The sequence below is a fragment of the Callithrix jacchus genome, chromosome 2 (assembly GCF_049354715.1).
Source record: "Callithrix jacchus isolate 240 chromosome 2, calJac240_pri, whole genome shotgun sequence".
NCBI lineage: Eukaryota > Metazoa > Chordata > Mammalia > Primates > Cebidae > Callithrix > Callithrix jacchus.
Window position 1 is genome coordinate 63,484,907 of NC_133503.1, and position 21,049 is coordinate 63,505,955.

General features: G+C 39.9%; 1 protein-coding gene across 4 annotated transcripts in view; it reads left to right on the forward strand.

Annotated features, from left to right (window-relative positions):
* Positions 1-21,049, forward strand: part of RANBP17 (RAN binding protein 17) — a 438,613-nt gene that overhangs the window by 370,707 nt on the left and 46,857 nt on the right. For all 4 annotated transcript variants that reach the window (XM_002744545.7, XM_008990995.5, XM_078365784.1 and 1 more), the window contains 2 exons: positions 4,206-4,420; positions 6,242-6,380. In XM_002744545.7, coding sequence (XP_002744591.2) covers positions 4,206-4,420; positions 6,242-6,380 — 354 coding nt within the window. The remainder of the gene's footprint in view (positions 1-4,205; positions 4,421-6,241; positions 6,381-21,049) is intronic.

Genomic DNA, 21,049 nt, shown 5'->3' on the forward strand with positions numbered 1-21,049 from the left:
CTGTGGCAGCTACTCTACATATGCTGTCACCTTTACTCCACATAAGAGCCTCATGAATTATAGGTGTTATTATCCTCATTTTGTAGATGAGGAAACTGTGACTTACATAAATTAATAATCTGCTCAGATACCTAGGTAGTAAGGAAAGATGTAGGATTCAGACCAGGTCAGTATGAGTCAAAAGCCTACACTGTGAATCACTACCTTCTGTACTATATGTTAATCTTCTGTTAGAATATTATCTTATTATATAGTTCTCCAGCTGAGCCCTGTCAAAGAAAGCCATTCTTTTTTGGGTAATGGGGGTCTCTTCCGAAGAGGAAGACATCCTGGAGTCTGTCACTCAGCAAAAAGATAGGTCTCAGCAGAAAAAATGATTTAAAAGAAAAGTAGACCTGAGACTCAGTTGCAGATGAGCAGGAGATTTGACATCTTCCTATGTGTATCCCTCTTTAAAAGTACATCTTGAGAATTGTCTAAAAGGGTACCTCTGAGTGCTGGAAGCTAGTAACAACAACAAAAGCCTCTCCATGAAGGACAGAGAGTGGAGGTGAAGAAGGAAAACCCCAAGCAGTTCTCTTAAACTAATAATGAGGAAAATACTTCTCATAAGCCAAATTATGTAGATCAGGGATCCTCTGTGCTCATTTCCCAGTTGTGTCTCCTCATTATCTAATGAGATTTCTTATACTGCTACAGCATGCACAAGAGTAAGAATGGGAATTCCATATTACTTGTGCCCCCATTCCCTGCTATTGCCTTTGGCCAGGTTAACCATTGGATTCACAGCCACCTTCTCCCCTGAACCCCAACATAGCCTCAGCATCTATCTTACCCAGCTTAAGGATGTTACAGTATCTCTTTTACCCTCCCCAAATTATGGCAAAGGTACTCAGTGGGAAACAGAGTTTTTCCATTTGGTTCTAGCCTTTGAAAGTCTGTTTTATGTCATTAAAGTTTGATTCACTTTTGGACTGCTACAGTAGTACCAAAGTAGCAGTTGTTACTGGCTTTAGTAGCTGCCAACCTGGCAATGCCATCATCCCCTAGCTCTTCATCAGTGTGACATAGATCTCCTCTTACAAAGGAAGGGCTGACAAGGAAGGAGTAGAACTTTCTAGGTGTGGAGTGGAGCAGGGAGGACAAGGAGGGATATCATACCTAGAGAGGAAGATCAGAAACAAACCTAAGCCCTGTCACTTTTGTTTATAAGTAATGTGAGTCTAACTCCTAGATTTTCAGGTTTTGAGGGCAGGACCAACAATTCCAGTACGTATTGCTGAAACACATTGAATAAAGCTGCACTGGAGTAAATAAATGGGTGACGTGGCCAAGCCTTCTTTTCTATAGTCTTTTGTAACCACCATGGAATGGTGAGGCAATTGAGCAAAATGAGGTAGGTTCCTATTTCAAAAGTATTCATCGTTCTGTTGCAAAGTCAAAATAGTATATTAATTACCATCTTAACCCATTTATGCCTAGTGTTCCATTATTAGAATGCTAAGCTTGTGGGAGTTATTTATATCCTACTGCTCAGGGTCATCACCAAGGTCTGATTTTTCACACAAAAAATTTGCAACCTTTGGCATAAATGGGTTAATACAGATGTATCTGACATAGTCCAAAAGGCAAGACATATATGCCAAGTTGCAGCATTAACAGAGATAACAGTTAGGATTCTAAATAATGCTTCTTGATAGTAGATTATCCAGTCCTTGACAAATTTTTTTTCATTTCAGGCAATTCTTGGCCTGTTTCATCTATTACTGCAGAATATAGGACCCTTACTTTCCCCATAAGTATATCAGCATAAAAAGGGCCCAGAAGTTTTCTCATTTTTACCATGGTCTTCCCAACAAACACAAAACCCACAAATCACCCTCTCTCCTTCCAAAATTACCCTAGCTCTTGTCATCACATGTGTATACAGCGCTGTTCTTTCTTGGGAAAGGGAAGGAGGGAAAATGTCTAACCTTGGTTTAAACTGAGTTTGAAGCAAAGGTAGAAAAACGGTGGTTGAGAACTGTTCTTTTCTAAAATACCCGGCTTTCTTAGACCTCCATGCCTTTGCACTTCATCTACCCAGAGTACACTCCTCTTTTTCCAAGTTCATGTGGGCATATTCAATTTATCCTTCAAACTTAACCTGTTCTGTGAAGCCATTCCCCCTGCCCTCCTGCCCAAGGAAAGTTGGTCTGTTTTTCTGTTTGCATAACATCTTGACATACCTCTGATGGCGTTTGTCACATTGCATGGAATTATTTATTTACAGATCTATAGCCCCCACCAGACTGAACTCCCTCAGGGAGATTTTATTTTATTCATTTGTTTATACCAGTACCTCACACATAGTAGTTGTTAAATAAATGCTGTCATTTCGAGTTGAATCTTTTTACAACTATCATATCTCTGTAAGGTAACTTAGAATGAGATCATGAAAGAGGGTATAGAATTTGATATTGATATACAAGATATGCTTCTGCTTTCTAGACCATAGTTTTGCCATTCAGATATATGAATTATAAGCAACGTCACGTGGACTATTAATGCTGCACAGAAGAAAATATGCATATGGAAATGCTCCCCATACATGGAACAGATCAAGGCAGATGAAGAAGAGGGAACCTTTACCCTGCACTGGCCCTGTGTTTCATGCTCTGCTAGAAGTATTGGTCCTGCTTAACCTTAGTACACATGTGGTTACCATAATATATGTATCAGTCAAGCTTCACAGCGGGAAAAACAAGCACGATAGTACTTTTAGAACGGATTAAGTATTTTAGAAATTAGACCTTGTCCAATCTTAGGCAAAGATGGGGAAATAGTTCCAAAGGGGAGAGTTGAAGGTTCAGGGGGGAAAAAATCACTGATTGGCCCTCCCGAAACAATGGCATAGACAAGTTGGGATTTGCAGGGAAATCTAGAAACCAGACACATACAGGTGCTAGAGTAGAACTATGAAAGGATTAGGGGTGAGAAGGTATCTGGTGTAGTACTATAGAAAGCAGTAGAAGGCTGTTGCCTCTGCATAGCTGTTGCTTCTGTAAGTTTGCTACCACCTGTTTGGTGGTGGGCTTGGAGATGTTGGTCAGCAGGGCTGGTAGTTCTAGACACAGACAGAACAAGGACAAAGTGAAACCAGCAGCATTTCTACATCTTACTCTCACCACCCCTAACCACGACAACCTTCAGACAGTCATGGCAGCTACTTCACTCCCAGCTTCCAAATCTCACACAGATTTCTCTTTTAGCCAGTTCTAGGCCACAACCATATAGGAAAGTGGAGTCTAGGAAACTTAATTCTTGTTAGCCAAGTTGACACAGTATAAGCCACTATATTATATTCCTAAATTTTGTTTCAGTTTTAGAGGCAATACTCATCCAACCAGGAAAAAGCAGAGTATTACTAAAAATATGTATATGTATTACTTTATATATATTTTTAAAGCATTATCAAGTATTACCTAGCACACATACTTATTAGCACACATTTCAGAAACAGAAATCATTGATTGTAAATGCTAACTAACTACTACAGAAAATTTTAAGGTGATCATACAAACATGTCTTTGTTTTCTGATGGTCAACACAGAATTTAAGTACAATTTTTAAAACAATCATGTCTTGAGATCGTCTGAAGAAGGATCTAAGAGGAAAAGGGAAGTACTGTCTACCATGCACTGCACCAAGCACGGCTGTGTGTGTTATTCCATCAGTCATGTAACAAATCTGTGAGCCTCCTGAAAGTGAAGTCACTCAAGATCAAATTCATATAAAACATGAAAAATTCACCAAGAACTTAGGGTAATTTACATCTCAGTCAGGTTGTTTTTCACTTGACTTAGTTTCAACCTACTTTTTAAAACTTGTTATTGACAGAATAATGCATAAAGTAAAATGAACTAATCTTAAGAGTAGAGCTTAATGAATTTTTACATATCTATGTGTACCTCTGTGTGATCACCATGCAGATAAAAATATAGAGCTTTTCCAATATCCTCAATTGTTTTTCCTTGGGCCTTTTGTATTTTCAGGTAAACTGCCATATGTATTTATATTTTTATTACAATGAATAAAAAAATTCTTAAAATATGCTGGGAGGAAGTGAACATTAGCAGTAAAGTAAAAATGTTAGTGTGTCCCATAACTGCTTTGAATGACATCTACTTATGTCACTTTCTTTTTCTGCTTTTACCCTAAAACAGGTAATCAGATCCTGTCCCTTGGGAGCCTCTCAAAAGATCAGATTTATCCAATGAAACTCAAGGGCATCTCCATCTGCTATTCAGCTCTCAAGTCTGCCTTGTGTGGAAATTATGTCAGCTTTGGCATCTTCAAGTTGTATGGGGACAACCATTTTGACAATGTACTCCAGGCCTTTGTCAAAATGCTGCTGTCAGTGTCTCACAGTGACTTGCTAGTAAGCAATCATGCATCACGGGAGTCCTTGTATGAAATGTGAAGTAACACCACCACAGGCCTGGAAGTGTTATAATGAAGCCCAGGGAGTTAGCCTAGAACATTTTATGTTTTAAGACAGCATACTTGATCTAACTTACAGAATTTGGAAAACTATCATGGGTTTTGTTTTTTTTTTAACATCTCTGCCTGATTATACAGAAACCAATATGTGCCCAATGTAGTAGCAGTAATTACTGGAGTAATATAGCCAAATCATGCTCAGGCTTCATTCATGCCTTTTCACCTGCTCCCACCCAAGGTTACGAGCAAAATCTGGAAGGCCTTCGTTAGTCAGCCTGTGTAGGAAATGCTCCTTGGCCGGTTGCGGTGGCTCACGCCTGTAATTCCAGCACTTTAGGAGGCCAAGGCGGGTGGATCATGAGGTCAAGAGATTGAGACCATCCTGGCCAACATGGTGAAACCCCCTCTCTAATAAAAAAAAAAATACAAAAATTAGCTGAGCATGGTGGGGCGTGCCTGTAGTCCCAGCTACTCGGGAGGCTGAGGCAGGAGAATTGCTTGAACCTGGGAGCCAGAGGTTGCAGTGAGCCGAAATTGTGCCACTGCACTCCAGCCTAGCACCTGGTGACAGAGCGAGACTGTCTCAAAAAAAAAAAAAAAGAAATGCTCCTTGATCTCTTAGTGGACTAGTGCATTTTCTTCTACCTTTATAAACTAATCTTGGAAGGGCCACATCTCAAGCCAAAGTTACTAAGCTTCCTTGTAGTAGAATGGAATGATCATTGAAGGATATGTCTGTTTGACAGAAATTACAAAATAGAAACTTGAGTCAAATTGGCCATACGTTACAATCACCTCGTCAGAGAGTCTCTTCACTACAGTTAAAGTCCACCAAGACAACTGGTGTGGTTCCAAGAATTTTCTCTAATTTTTTTTCTTCTAATGGTCAGGCAAATCTTTAACACAGTAATTCTCAAACTTGAGGGTGCATAAGACTCTCTTAGCATATGTGTTTAAAATGTACATTTCAGAGCCTACACTAGAGTTTGTCATTTAGTAAGTCTGAAGTGAGGATCAGGAAACTGCATTTTTAACAAGTACCCCAAGTGATTCTTATTGAGTTAATCTTAACATCACTTTAAGAAATGCTCCTCTGGTTTATCTTTTTTTTTTTTTAGAGGCAGGGTCTTGCTATGTTGCCCAGGCTGTACTCCCACCCCAGCCTCCCAAGTAGCTGGAATTACCAACATGAACCTCCTTGCCCAGCTTCTCTAATATGTCTTAGAAATATGTTTCTTTTATACTGGTTTGGATTGCATTTGAGATTTTTTAGGTATCTTTCTCATGCACTTGTCTTTTGCCTGTAGTATATGGTAAATATTAAGTGCTCTTTACCAAATTATTATTTAGTTAGATGGATTAGCATTATATTAATACAGCAGACTACAATGCCAAATCCCATTATAGCAGCAAATTTCTTTGTGTTTAAAAACAACAAAAAAAGGTTTCCTAGCCACTGTTAAGCACGGTTCAGTGTTACAGTGTTCCAGTCCAGAAAAATAATTCAGAGTCTTCTAAATGTCATAGTGCAGGGATTTTACTTTTAAGTGCTAACCAAATAAGGTAAAAAGATCAAGAGATTCCTTCGGAACCCCTTTAGCTGGATTGGGACTCATTATGTCATTTGCCCTATGTATTTATTGACCTTGTGTTTAAATAAGTTTACAATTTCTAGTATTATAAATGACAATTTTCACTGGACTGTAGCATGTATTTTTCTTCCCTGTGGCTTGACATTTAGCATATCTCTGTGTTGTAGCAATACCGGAAACTGAGCCAGGCCTATTATCCACTCCTGGAATGTCTCACCCAGGATCATATGAACTTCATCATCAACTTAGAGCCTCCTGTACTCATGTATGTTCTCACGTCTGTCTCACAGGGACTCACTACTTTTGGTAAGGCTCATAGAGGACATTGTTTCCATAGGAAAAACGTGATTATGAGTTTTTAATGTATGTGCTTATTGAGACTATCATCCTACAAAGGGGGAAAAGATATTGTGAACCCAAACAGAAAGATTATTTTGTAACTATTATTTGCAAGTGGGAAAATATATTTCTTTGTATTTTGATACATAGTTATGTTTTAATCAGCTTTACTGAGGTATAATTTACATACAGTAAAATTCAGTAATTTTAACTGGACAGTTCAATGAGTTCTTGTATAAATGTGTACATGTACACAAATATAACCCCCATGACCAATATATAGCACATTTTCATCACCACAAAAAGCTCCTTTATTCCTCCTGCTAATCAGTCCCTTCCCCCTACCTCTCATCCCAGGGAACTAATGCCTACTTTCTCTCACAGTTGTTTGCATTTTCCAGAATTACATATAAATGAAATTATATAATACGAAGTTATTTGTATCTGGCTTCTTTCATTTAGCATAGTGACTTTGAGATTCATTTATGTTATTTTGAAAATCAGTTAGTTTACTATATATTACTTCATGGATTATTACAGTTTGTTTATTCACCAGCTGATGGACATTTGGGTTGTTTTCATTATTTGACTTTTTTGAATACAGCTCTTATGAACATTCCTATAAAAGTATTTATGTAGATGAATTTTTATTTATTTATCTTGGGTACATACCTAGAAGTGGGATTTCTGGGTTATATGCTATGTGTATCTTTTTTTTCTTTTTTTGGACAGAGTCTCGCTCTGTCACACAGGCTAGAGTTCAGTGGTGGGGTCTTGGCTCACTGCAACCTCCACCTCCCAAGTAGCTGGGACTACAGGCACGTACCACCACACCCAGCTAATTTTTTGTATTTTTAGTAGAGACAGGGTTTCACCATGTTAGCCAGGATGATCTCAGTCTCCTGACCTTGTGATCCACCTACCTCAGCCTCCCAAAGTGCTGGGATTACAGGCGTGAGCCACCATGCCCAGCCAGTATGTTTATTCTTAACATTATAAGAAACTAATAAACTGTTCACCAAAGTGACAGTGACAGCATTTTGCTGTCAACATCAGTGTATGAGGATTCCAGTTGCTCTGTATATTCACTAACACTATTAACATTTTCTTCATCTTGGCCATGATAGTGGGTGTGAAGTAGAATCTTCAAGTTCACTAACCTTTTCTTCTGTGATACCTAATCTTCTATTAATAGTGTATTTGGGGCTGGGTGCAGTGGCTCACACCTGTAATCTCAGCCTCCAGAGTAGCTGGGATTACAGCCATGCACTATCACACCCAGCTAATTTTGTATTTTTAGTAGAGACAAGGTTTCTCCATGTAGGTCAGGCTGGTACTGAACTCCCAACCTCAGGTGATCCACCCGCCTCAGCCTCCCAAAGTGCTGGGATTATAGGCATGAGCCACTGTGCCCAGCCGATTTTGATTTTTTTTGATGTGCATTTTATTCTTTTCTGCAGTGGAATAATTGTTGGATCAGTATGACTCATCTGAGACGGCAACTCTTATTTTGGAGTAATTGGGCCCCAGTACTAAAGTGTTAGCCCTATGAGGACACTCCAGTGCTCCATGTGTTATGAACTTCCTCCACAAATGACTTCCAGCTTGTAATCTTCAAGAATTATTTGACCTGTTGCTTTTCAGTGGTTCTTTCCCAAGCCTTGGGAGTTTCTTCTCATACTTTTATAGGTCACTGTTCAGACAAACACTGGAGAGGACTCCCTTGGAGATCTGTAGAACTCTCCTATGTAGGTCCCACACTCTGGTACTCTGTACTACAAGTTTTAGCTGCCTTGGCCTTCCCAGATTTCAACCTTTTATTGTCCAACTCAGTGAGACTGCTTGGCTTTGTTTGGGTTTTCCCTTACTAGCTTACAATCTGGAAACTGCTTTGGGCTGTAAGCTTGAGCAATTGTTTTCCTCCTTTCTGGTTTAATGGTCCTGTACTGTTTGTTGTACAATAATTGAAAACCATTGTTTCGTATAATTTGTCCTGTTTTCTAGTTGTTTGGCAGGAGCGCAGGTTCTCATAGCAGCTAATTCTAAATGGAATACGAAGAAATTCTGTCTTCTATTATTAGTTTGGCTTGACATTCTTTTATCTTACATCATAGTAATTACTTGAAGATTTTGAATTAGTTGTAGGTAGCTGTGTTGTCTTCAGTGTGTGATCTTGGTAAGACTTAGAATCTGCATTTTAACAGACTCTCAAGGGAATCTTGACAAAGTGGCATTATAAAGGGAATACTCAACTTGGATTTAAGTCCAAGCACTGCCACTCACTGCTGTGTGACCACGGGCACATACTGTGTGCCTACTACTGCCGTAGGTGTTTCATGTGTATACTTGACTCATTTCATTCTCAGAACCATTCGTATACCAAAAGCAGGTTAGGTACTCTGAGAGAACCCTTTATTCTTATTTTCTACTTATTTGTAAGCTTCTGAAGGGCAGGAACAGTGTCTTAATCACTACTTTATTTCCAGTTCCTAGCATTATAGTAAGTGCTCAATAAATATTTACTGAATGCATTAATTAGGTAATATTATTTTCATGATACAGATGAGGTAAGCTTCGGCTCAGTGAGGTGAAACAATTTGCCTACAGTCATAAAACTAATAAGTGAATGACCTAGGAGTCAGTCAAACTCTCAAACTCATTTTTCCTCACCACAGCTGCTAGATCTACTTGATAAAGGTCACGGCTTTGATGGCTAGAGGCCTGGTAGAGATGACTTTCTTTGTACCTATTGGCGATGTTATCTTCAGCTTCTTGTATTGTTGTGAATTCACACTGTAACCATTGGATGACTCTAGCAGATGAATTGGGGCCCTGTGTCATCAAGAAAGGGAACTATTTAGAATGTTGAAAGTAGCCACTTGGATTTTTCCTTTCGCAATAATGAAATATTTTAAAAAGAGGAATGTATTGGTATTGTTTGGATTCTAAGCAGATTTCATTTATACTGTTGCCTTGATGGAAAAAATGAAGAGGTACAGAAAAGTAGAATCAATGATAGAGTGATGACTTGCCTAATATTCTGAAAATGATACAAAAAATTTTAGTTAATTTGATTTACTAGCATTTTTAGTTTCACGCTATCTTTTTAATCATCCATCCGTTCTCTGCCTACCCCAACCCCCAACTCTTATACACGAACACCTAGCACAGTCCTTTAAAAAGCTGCTCTTCATAATGGCTCCGAACTCATTCATTCAGTAATTATTAGTTGTACATATACTATGTACCAAGTACCTTTCTAAACCTAGGCAGTATTGAAGGGAAGAAGACAGATAAGGTTCCTGCTCACATGAAATCTTGCATTTTAGAGGGAAGAGATAAGCAATAAATGAACAAACAAATACACATACCAAACTGCTAACCAGATTAATAAAAAAGAAAAGAAAGAAGAATCAAATAGATGCAATAAAAAGCAATAAAGGGAATATCACCACCGATTCCACAGAAATACAGACTACCGTCAGAGATTACTACAAGCAACTCTATGTACATAAAACAATAAACCTGGAAGGAATGGATAATTTCCTGGATACTTGCACCCTCCCAAGCCTAAACCAGGAAGAAATTGAAACCCCAAATAGACCAATAACAAGGGCTAAAGTTGAGGCAGCAATTAAGAGCTTACCAACCAAAAAAAGTCCAGGTCCAGATGAGTTCACAGCTGAATTCTACCAGACATACAGAGCGGAGCTGGTACCACTCCTGAAACTATTCCAAACAATCCAAAAAGAGGGAATCCTTCCCAAATCATGTTATGAGACCAACATTGTCCTGATACCAAAACCCAGCAGAGACTCAACAAAAAAAGAAAACTACAGGCCAATATCCATGATGAACACGGATGCAAAAATCTTTAATAAAATACTGGCAAACCAATTGCAGCAGCACATCAAAAAGCTTATCCATCACCATCAAGTAGGCTTCATCCCGGGATGCAAGGCTGGTTCAACATACGCAAGTCTATAAATGTAATCCACCACCTAAACAGAACCAAAAACAAAAACCACATGATTATTTCAATAGATGCAGAGAAGGCCTTCAACAATATTCAACAGCCCTTTATGCTAAAAACTCTTAATAAACTAGGTATCCATGGGATGTATCTCAAAATAATAAAAGCTATTTATGAGAAACCCCGCAGCCAATATCATACTGAATGGGCAAAAACGAAGCATTCCCTCTGAAGTCTGGCACTAGATAAGGATGCCCTCTCTCACCACTCCTATTCAATATAGTACTGGAAGTTCTAGCCAGAGCAATCAGGCAAGAAAAAGAAATATAGGGTATTCAGTTAGGAAACGAGGAAGTCAAATTGTCTCTTTTTGCAGATGACATGATTGTATATTTAGAAGACCCTATCACCTCAGCCCAAAATCTCCTTAAACTGATAAGCAACTTCAGCAAAGTCTCAGGATACAAAATCAGTGTGCAGAAATCACAAGCATTCCTATACACCAATAACAGACTTAAAGAGATCCAAATCAAGAACAACCTCCCATTCACAATTGCTACAAAGAGAATAAAATACCTAGGAATAAAACTAACAAAGGATGTGAAGGACCTCTTCAAGGAGAAATACAAACTACTGCTCAACTAAATAAGAGAGGACACAAACAGATGGAGAAACATTCCATACTCATGGTTAGGAAGAATCAGTATTGTAAAAATGGCCATACTCTCCAAAGTAATTTATAGATTCAATACTATCCCCATCAAACTACCTATGACCCTCTCCACAGAACTGGAAAAAAACACCTTAAACTTCATATGGAACCAAAAAAGATCCCACATAGCCAAGACAATCCTAAGCAAAAAGAACAAAGCTGGAGGCATCACGCTACCTGACTTCAAACTATACTACAAGCCTACAGTAATCAAAACAGCATGGTACTGGTACCAAAACAGAGATACAGACAAATGGAACAGAATGGAGGTCTTGGAGGCAACACCACACATCTACAACCATCTGATCTTTGACAAACCTGACAAAAACAAGCAATGGGGAAAGGATTTCCTGTTTAATAAATGGTGTTGGGAAAACTGGCTAGCCATGTGCAGAAAGCAGAAACTGGATGCCTTCCTGACACCTTACACTAAAATTAACTCCCGATGGATTAAAGACTTAAACATAAGACCTAACACCATAAAAACCCTAGAAGAAAACCTAGGCATAACCATTCAGGACATAGGCATAGGCTTCATGACTAAAACACCGAAAGCATTGGCAACAAAAGCCAAAATAGACAAATGGGATCTAATTAAACTCCAGAGCTTCTGCATAGCAAAAGAAACAATCATTCGAGTGAACCAGCAGCCAACAGAATGGGAAAAAATGTTTGCAATCTACCTATCTGACAAAGGGCTAACATCCAAAATCTATAAAGAACTAAAACAAATTTGCAAGAAAAAAACAAACAAACCTCTTCAAAAGTGGGTGAAGGATATGAACAGATACTTTTCAAAAGAAGACATATACGAGGCCAACAAACATATGAAAAAGTGCTCATCATCACTGGTCATTAGAGAAATGCAAATCAAAACCACATTGAGATACCATCTCATGCCAGTTAAAATGGCAATCATTAAGAAATCTGGTGACAACAGATGCTGGAGAGGATGTGGAGAAATAGGAACACTTTTACACTGTTGGTGGGAGTGTAAATTTGTTCGACCGTTGTGGAAGACAGTATGGTAATTCCTCAAGGACCTAGAAATAGAAATTCCATTTGATCCAGCAATCCCATTACTGGGTATATCTCCAAAGGATTATAAATCATTCTATTATAAAGACATATGCACACGTATGTTCATTGTGGCAGTTTACAATAGCAAAGACCTGGAACCAACCCAAATGCCCATCAATGATAGACTGGACACGGAAAATGTGGCACATATACACCATGGAATACTATGCAGCCATAAAAAAACAATGAGTTCGTGTCCTTTGTAGGGACATGGATGAATCTGGATACCATCATTCTCAGCAAACTGACACAAACAGAAAATCAGACACCGCATGTTCTCACTCATAGGCGGATGTTGAACAATGAGAACACATGGACACAGGGTGGGGAGCATCACACACTGGGATCTGTTGGGACAGAATAGGGGAGGAACAGCGGAGGGAAGGGAGGTTGGGGAGGGATAACATGGGGAGAAATGCCAGATATAGTTGACAGGGGAATGGAGGCAGCAAACCACATTGCCATGTAGGTACCTATGCAACAATCCTGCATGTTCTGCACATGTATCCCAGAACCTAAAGTGCAATTTTATATATGTGTGTGTGTGTATTCGTTGTTTAGCACATATCACAACTTGATTTTTTTGACATGTGTATTTGTTTTATATATATGTATATACATATATATAAAACAAATACACATGTCAAAAAAATCAAGTTGTGATATGTGCTAAACAGTGAATTAAAATGGGATGGTAGAAAAAGAGTAAGTCAAATGGCTGACTGAAGACATCAGACACCTGCCCTTTCCTGAAAGAAGAACCAAAATTATGAATAGATAATCTTATACCTCAAATAGAATATCTAGAAGAGAGCACTTGAGTCCTATGGAGAACTCAAAGGCAACATTTCAGGCACAGAAAGAGAAGGAAGCAAGCAGCCAGCTCAGCCAAGATTGGCCAGGAGCTCAGAGGGGCTCAGTATTGCAGAGAAGAGGGTAAATGGGAAAACTTAGGCAGTTCACATGCCTGCCACAGACTACTGCAATCTAAACCACGTGAAAGTTTTTCCACCCTTACCAACTCTTAACATTAGCATGAGCAGTGATTTGAAGAACTTGCAAAGGCATTGCACCAGCCAGGGAGCTTGTGCTGGGTCACTTACCCTTCCAGACCTGAACAGCTGCAGCAGGGTACCATTTGAGGAGTGTAGCCATCACAGGACTGCATCTGCCCTGGAAACCACAGCCCTTGTATCTCTACATCCTGGGAGCTCCTGCTGACATACCCCAGTGTCCGCTCAGAGAGCTGCAGTGACACAGCTCTGGCCTGACCAAAGGTGCTACAGGGTCCTCAATACTCTATCCCACAGGGCGTACTACTCCCTGGGTAAAGGATGGTGGAGCACAGCAAAAAGCCCATAGGACAAAGGACACCAAAGCACATGCTTTCCAGACCTAAGAGCTTCCTGTGTGGGGCTGTCAGAAGTGACCTTACCCCCAGCAGTGACACAGACTCTCTGCTCAGCTTTGTGAGTAGAGAATGAAATCCTGTCACACTGGGAGAGTACTCTCTGTGCTCAGGCTCATGAACAGAGAACAGGGCCCCTCCTCCCCCTTAAGCATAAACATTCCTGCTGCCATTGGCAGACACTGGGGCAGGTGAGCCAGAGGGCTGCCTGTCTGGGGCTGTGACTAGCAAGTGCGGCCCCACTGATAGCATGGCCTCCATGCCCAGGCTCAGGCATAAAGGGTGAGGATTCCTCCTCACCTCTGCATGGCCTATGCTGTTGCTACTGTAGAGAGCAGAAGAGCCTGAAAGCAGCATGTCGGGGCAGTGGGCAGTGATCTCACACCGCAGCTGCCACCACTACCAGCCTGCACACTCAAGACCCAGAGGGTCATCCTACCACTGCTACTTCCATCACCCACACCACATGTTCACCCACCCAGCCCACTGCTGCTATTACCAGCATATGTGCAAACCAGCTGGAGGACCAAGAATCAGCTTGTTCATAACTTCCAATACAAGTGCCAGCCTACACCATGCTGGGGTACAAAGACAGGCACATTCATCCCACCATTGCCACTACTGGGCCTGAAGGCTGAGACCTACCTGGCTTCCCAGCTTCCACCACAAATTCACTACAGCTTCCACTAATAACTGCACCCTAACCCGCCAACAAGAAAATTATAGAAAGCACTAATGCTACTTATAACCAAAGAAATAATAGAGAGTACCTACTGCATACATCCAGAATCAAAGCCAAAGTGCCCTACCCACCCAATACCACAAATACTTCTTCAGGAAAAAGGCCTCCCCTACAAAAGTAAATTCAAAAATAGGAAGAAGCAACTATTAAGCTGGATGTGCAGATATCACCATAAGGCCATGGGAAACATGAAGAAGCAAGAAAATAGAACACCAAAGGAACACAGTAAATCTCCAGCCATAGAGCTTATTCAAAAAAATTTTTTTCCAAAATCCCAGATAAAGAATTCAAAATATTGCTTTTAAAGCAGCTCAGTGTGTTATAAGAGAAATCTGAAAAACAATACAAAGAAGTCAGACAATTCAGGATATGAATAAGAAATTTACCAAAAGAGATTTTAAAAAATAGAAATTCTAGAACTGAAGAATTCATTGAGGGTAATACAAAATACATTTCAAAGCTTCAACGGTAATCTAGATCAGGCAGAAGAAAGAATCTCAGAACTTGAAATTAGGACTTTTTGAAACAATCTAATCAGACAAAAAAAATTTTGAAAGAATAAGAAAGAATGACAGCCTTCATGACACATGAAACAAAATAAAGTGATTGAGCATCCATGGGAACAAAGAGACAAAGTAAGGATTAGAAAGCCCATTTACAGAAATAATACATTGAAAGTTCCCATTTATCTCAAATGTAGACATTCGGATACAGGAAACTCATTGATCCCTCGGAAAATAACAATGCAGAAAGGTCTTCTCCATGGCACATTATAGTCTGACTATGTAAAGAAAAACTTAAAGAGCAAATCCTTAAAACTGTAAAAGGAAAGCATCTAGTCACCTATAAAAGGAACCCCATCAGACTAACAGTGGATTTCTCAGCAGAAACTTTACAGGCCAGAAGACAGTGGGATGATAATATTCAAAGTACAAAAAGAAAAACTGGCCAAGAATACTTCTATCCAGTAAAATTAACCTTTGTGAATGACAGAGAAATAAAGTCTTTCCAAGACATGCAAATGCTAAGGGAATTTGCTTGTTACCACAGGCTACAGCCACAAGAAATGTTCAAGGGAGTCCTAAACCTGAAAACAAAGGATGACAGTTACCATCATGAAAACACACAAAAGTATAAAATTCACTGGTAAAGCAATCACACAAAGAGAAGAAAGGACGAAAATAGTACCACTACAAAAATTCACTAAACCGCCACAATTAGTAAGAGAAAAGGAAATGAAAAAAGAGTATATAAAACAACTAGAAAACAATTAACAATATGACAAGAACAAACCTTCATATGTCAGTAATAGCCTTAAACATAAATGGATTAAATTATCCAGTTAAAAAAATACAGAATGGCTGAATGGATTTTTAAAAAAAAAACTTGATCCAACTGTATACTGCTTACAAGAAACTCACCTTAGCAGTAAACACATACAGACTGAAAGTAAAAAGACGAGATAATCCACACAAACAAAAATCAAAAGCAAACAGGAATAACTGTCCTTATATCAGATAAAACAGACTTTACATCAAGAACAACAGGGAGAAAAAAAGACAAAGAAGGTCATTATGTAATGATAAAGGAATCAATCTAGCAAGAGGATCTAACAGTTCTAAATATACATGTACCCAACACTAGAACAACTAGATTCCTAAAATGACTAAATCTGAAGAGAGACACTACAATATAAGAATAGTGGAGGACTTCAACATCCCACTCTCAGCATTAAACAGATCATCTAGACAGAAAGTCAACAAAGAAACATTGCATTTAAACTGGACTTTAGACCAGATGGACCTAACAGAGCTTCAGAATCTACTCAACTGCAGAATACACATTCTTTTCATCAGAACATGGAACATTCTCTAGGATAGACCATATGTTAAGCCACAAAACAGGTATCAACAAAAATTTTTTTTAGAGACAGGATTTCACTCTGTCATCCAGGCTGCAGCACAGTGACATGGTCATGGCTCACTACAGCTTTGAGTTCCCAAGCTCTAGCAATTCTCCTGCCTTAGCCTCCCAAGTGGCTGGGACTACAGGCATGTGCCACCATGCCCGGCGTTTTTTGTTTTTTGTTTTTGTTTTGTAGAGACGGGTTTTTTTTATGTTACCCAGGCTGGTCTCAAACTCCTTCTGCTCACCTTGGCCTCCCAAAGTCCTGAAATTACAGGCATGAGCCACCCCACCTGGCCCAACAAATTTTTAGAACTTGAAATCGTATCAGGCATCTTTTCAGACCACAGTGGAATAAAACCAGAAATCAATACCAAGAGGAACTTGGAAACTATACAAATAAATAGAAATTAAAGAACACACTCCCAAGTAACCATTGGGTCAATGAAAAATTATAGTGGAAATCAAAAACTTGAAACAAATGAAGATGGAAACACAACATACCAAAACCTGTGGGATATAGCAAAAGCAGTGCTAAGAAGGAAGTTTATAGCAATAAATGCCAATATCCAAAAAAGTGGAAAGATTACAAATTAACAATATTAACAGTGCACCTCAGGAAGCTGCAAAAGGAAGGAACAACCAAACCCAAAATTAGCAGAAGAAAAGAAAGAGTTAAGATCAGAGCAGAACTAAATGAAATAGAGACTAAGAAATAAAAAATGCAAAGGATCGACAAAACAAAAAGTCGGTTCTTCTTCAAAAACATAAGCAAAATAGATAAACCACTAGCCAAACTAACCAAGAAAAGACCCAAATAAAATCAGAAATGAAAAAGGAGACATTACAGTTGATACCACAGATATATGAAAAACCATTAGAGACTATTGTGAACAATTATATGCTCACCAACTAGAAAACCTAGAAGAAATGGATAATTTCCTGGAAACATACAAGGTTGTGAAATTGAACCAGGAAGAAATAGAGGTCCTGAACAGACCAATAACAATTAATAAACTCAAATCAGTAATTTAAAAAAAAAAAACTCTCAACAACAAAAAAGCTCAAGACCAGATGAATTCAAATCCAGACACACAAACATACAAAACCAAATATACAAAGAAGAACTAATACCAATCGTCCTGAAACTGTTCCAAAAAATTGAGGAGGAGGAGGGAACTTTCCCTAACCCATTCTATGAGGTCACTATCAGCCCGATGCCAATACCAGACAAGGATGCAGCAAAAAAAGAAACTACAGGCCAGTGTCCCTGATGAGCATAGGTACAGAAATCCTCAACAAAATGCTAGCAAATCAAATCCAATAGCGTATCCAAAAGATAATACACCATGATCAAATGGGATTTATCCCGGGAATGCAAGGTTAATTTAACATGCACAAATGATTAAATGTGATACATCACATCAACAAAATTAAGGACAAAAACCCATATCATCATCTCAATAGATGCAAAGAAACGATTGGATAAAATACAGCATCCCTTCATGATAAAAACCCTCAACAAACTAGGCATAGAAGGAACATACCTCAAACCAATAAAGGCCATATGTAACAAACCCACAGCCGAAATCATACTGAATGGGGAAACGTTGAAAGCATTCCCTCCAAGAACTGAAACAAAACAAGGATTCCCATTTTCCCCACTCTTATTCAGTATAGTACTGAAAGTGCTAGCCAGAGCAGTGAAGCAAGAGAAGAAATAAAAGGCATTCAAACTGGAAAAGTGAAAGTCAAATTGTCCTTCTTTGCTGATGATAGATTTTATACTCAGAAAAATCTAAAGATTCCAAGAAAACTTAGATTTGATAAAAGAGTGTACTAAAGTTGCAGGATAGAAAATCATTGCACAAAAATCAATAGCATTTCTATATACCAATAATGATCTATTGGAGAATGAAATCAAGTAGGCAATGCCATTTACAATAGCTATAAAATACCTGGGAAGCCAGGCACAGTGGCTCACGCCTTTAATCCCAACACTTTGGGAGGCTGAGATGGGCAGATCACCTGAAGTCAGGAGTTCAAGACCAGCCTGACCAACATGGAGAAACCCTGTCTCTACTAAAAATACAAAATTAACCAGGTGCGGTAGCACATGCCTGTAATCCCAGTTACTCGGGAGGTGAGGCAGGAGAATCACTTGAACCCAGGAGGCAGAAGTTGCGTCAGTGAGCTGAGATCATGCCATTGCACTCCAGCCTGGGCAAAAAGAATGGAACTCCATATCAAAAAAAGAAAAAAACACCTAGAAATGCATTTAACCAAGAAGGTGAAAGATCTCTCTAACGAAAACTATAAAACACTGATGAAAGAAGTTGAAGATGACACAAATAAATGGAAAAACGTACTGTGCTCATAGATCAAAAGAATTAATATTGTTAAAATGACCATATTGCCCAAAGCAATGTATAGATGCAGTGCAATCCCTATCAAAATACCATCCTTCTTCACAGAATATTTTTTTTAATCCTAAAATTTGTATGGAACCATAAAAGGTCCTGAATAGCCAAAGTAATCTTGACCAACCAGAACTAAGCTGTAGGCATTACACTACCTGACTTCAAAATATATTACAAGGCTATAGTAACCAAAGCAACATGATATTGGTATGAAAATAGACACGATTGGAGCTCTCTTTGAGTCTGCGGAGAGGTGAGTTGGAGCTGCATTTCCAGACTGAACTTTGTTGCCCATGGAATGGGGAGATTCCCAAGTATAGGGGAGACGCTGGACGCCTGGCAGTGCCTCTGCCTGGCGGAGCCAGCAGCCAGGGTGGTGGCGGCCGGCCCTGCCCATCACTCCCCACAGGGTGCGCTTGTCCGGGTGCCCTGTTGAGCCGGCAATCTGAGACTTGAGAGGGCTGGACTTGAGACTGAGCGAGACTTGGACAGTGGGCCCGCCCAGGGGATTGCAGGGACAGAGCCTTTGGGCTAGCCCAGTGGGAAGAACAAGACCGCGATTTCAAGCGATCCCCGTGCAGTCGGTCTGAGATGCTCTGTGGGGGAGGGGCGTCCACCATTACCGAGGCAACCCGCCCCAACTGAGATACACGCCCACTGCTGAGGCAGCCAGCTGTTGGCGAGGCAACCCGTCCCTACTGAGATACACGCCCACTGCTGACGCAGCCTGCCGTTCCCAAGGCAACCCGCTACAACAGAGAGACTCCGCCTCAGGGCATGGCGGAAACCACAGCAGAACAGCAGAACCTGCCCCAACAGGGCGAGCCTCACAACAGCAGGGCGGAGCCTCGGCAGGCAAACAGTGGCTAGTCTGCCTCCTAGCTGGGCAGGACACCTCAACGAACATCCAAAAATAAAGCCCGAACCCCCCAACACAGAGCATTTGAGAAAAAAAGGGTTTTTTTAATGAGCTCTGTTGCAGCAGAATCAAACATAGCAGCCTAACAGCCCTGAATGAACAACAGAGATCACAGCTCAGCAACTGAGTTCCTATAAAGTACAGACTGTCTCCTCAAGCAGCTCCCTGACCCCTCTATATCCAAAAGACTGACATTTGGCAGGCATCATCCTGGGACAAAGATAGCAGAAAAAGAAACTGGTAGCATCCCTCACTGTGCCACAGCTGCTAGAGGTGCACCCCAGACAAGCAGGGTCTGGAGTGGACCTCAGCAGTCGTACAGCGAAGGGGCTAGACTGGTAGAAGGAAAACCAAGTAACAGAAAGACTTCATCATCAACTATCTGGGTGTCCACTCAGAGACCCAATCGAAAACTCAGCAACTACGCAGACGACAAGCGGATAAATCCACAAAGATGGGAAGAAACCAGTGAAAAAAGGAGGAAAACACCCGAAATCAGAACACCTCGCCTCCTAGAAAGGAACAAAACTCCTCACCAGCAAGGGAACAAAGCTGGACGGAGAATGACTGTGACGAAATGACGGAATTAGACTTCAGAAGGTGGATAGTGAGAAACTTTTGTGAGCTAAAAGAACATGTATTAAATCAATGCAAAGAAACTAAGGAACTTGAAAAAAGATATGAGGAAATGATAACAAGAATGGATAACTTAGAGAGGAATATGAATGAATTAAAGGAGCTGAAAAACACAATACGAGAACTTCGCGAAGCAAAAACAAGTTTCAATAGCCGAATTGACCAAGCAGAAGAAAGAATATCTGAAGTCGAAGACCAACTCAATGAAATAAAACGAGAAACCAAGATTAGAGAAAAAAGTGCAAAAAGGAATGAACAAAGTCTCCAAGAAATGTGGGACTATGTGAAAAGACCTAACCTATGTTTGATAGGTGTACCAGAAGAGGATGAAGAGAATGAATCCAAGCTGGAAAATACTCTTCAGGACATCATCCAGGAAAATTTCCCCCACCTAGCAAGACAGGCCAACACTCAAATACAGGAAATACAGAGAACACCACAAAGATATTCCGCAAGAAGAGCAACCCCAAGGCACATAATCATCAGATTCAACAAGGTTGAAATAAAGGAGAAAATACTAAAGGCAGCCAGAGAGAAAGGTCGGGTCACCCACAAAGGGAAGCCCATCAGACTCACAGCAGATCTCTTGGCAGAAACACTACAAGCCTGAAGAGAGTGGGGGCCAATATTCAACATTCTTAAAGAAAAGAACTTTCAACCCAGAATTTCATATCCAGCCAAACTGAGCTTCAGAAGTGAAGGAAAAATAAAATCCTTTGCGAACAAGCAAGTACTCAGAGATTTTGTCACCACCAGGCCTGCTTTACAAGAGCTCCTAAAAGAGGCACTACACATAGAAAGAAACAACCAGTACCAGCCATTCCAAAATCACACTAAATGC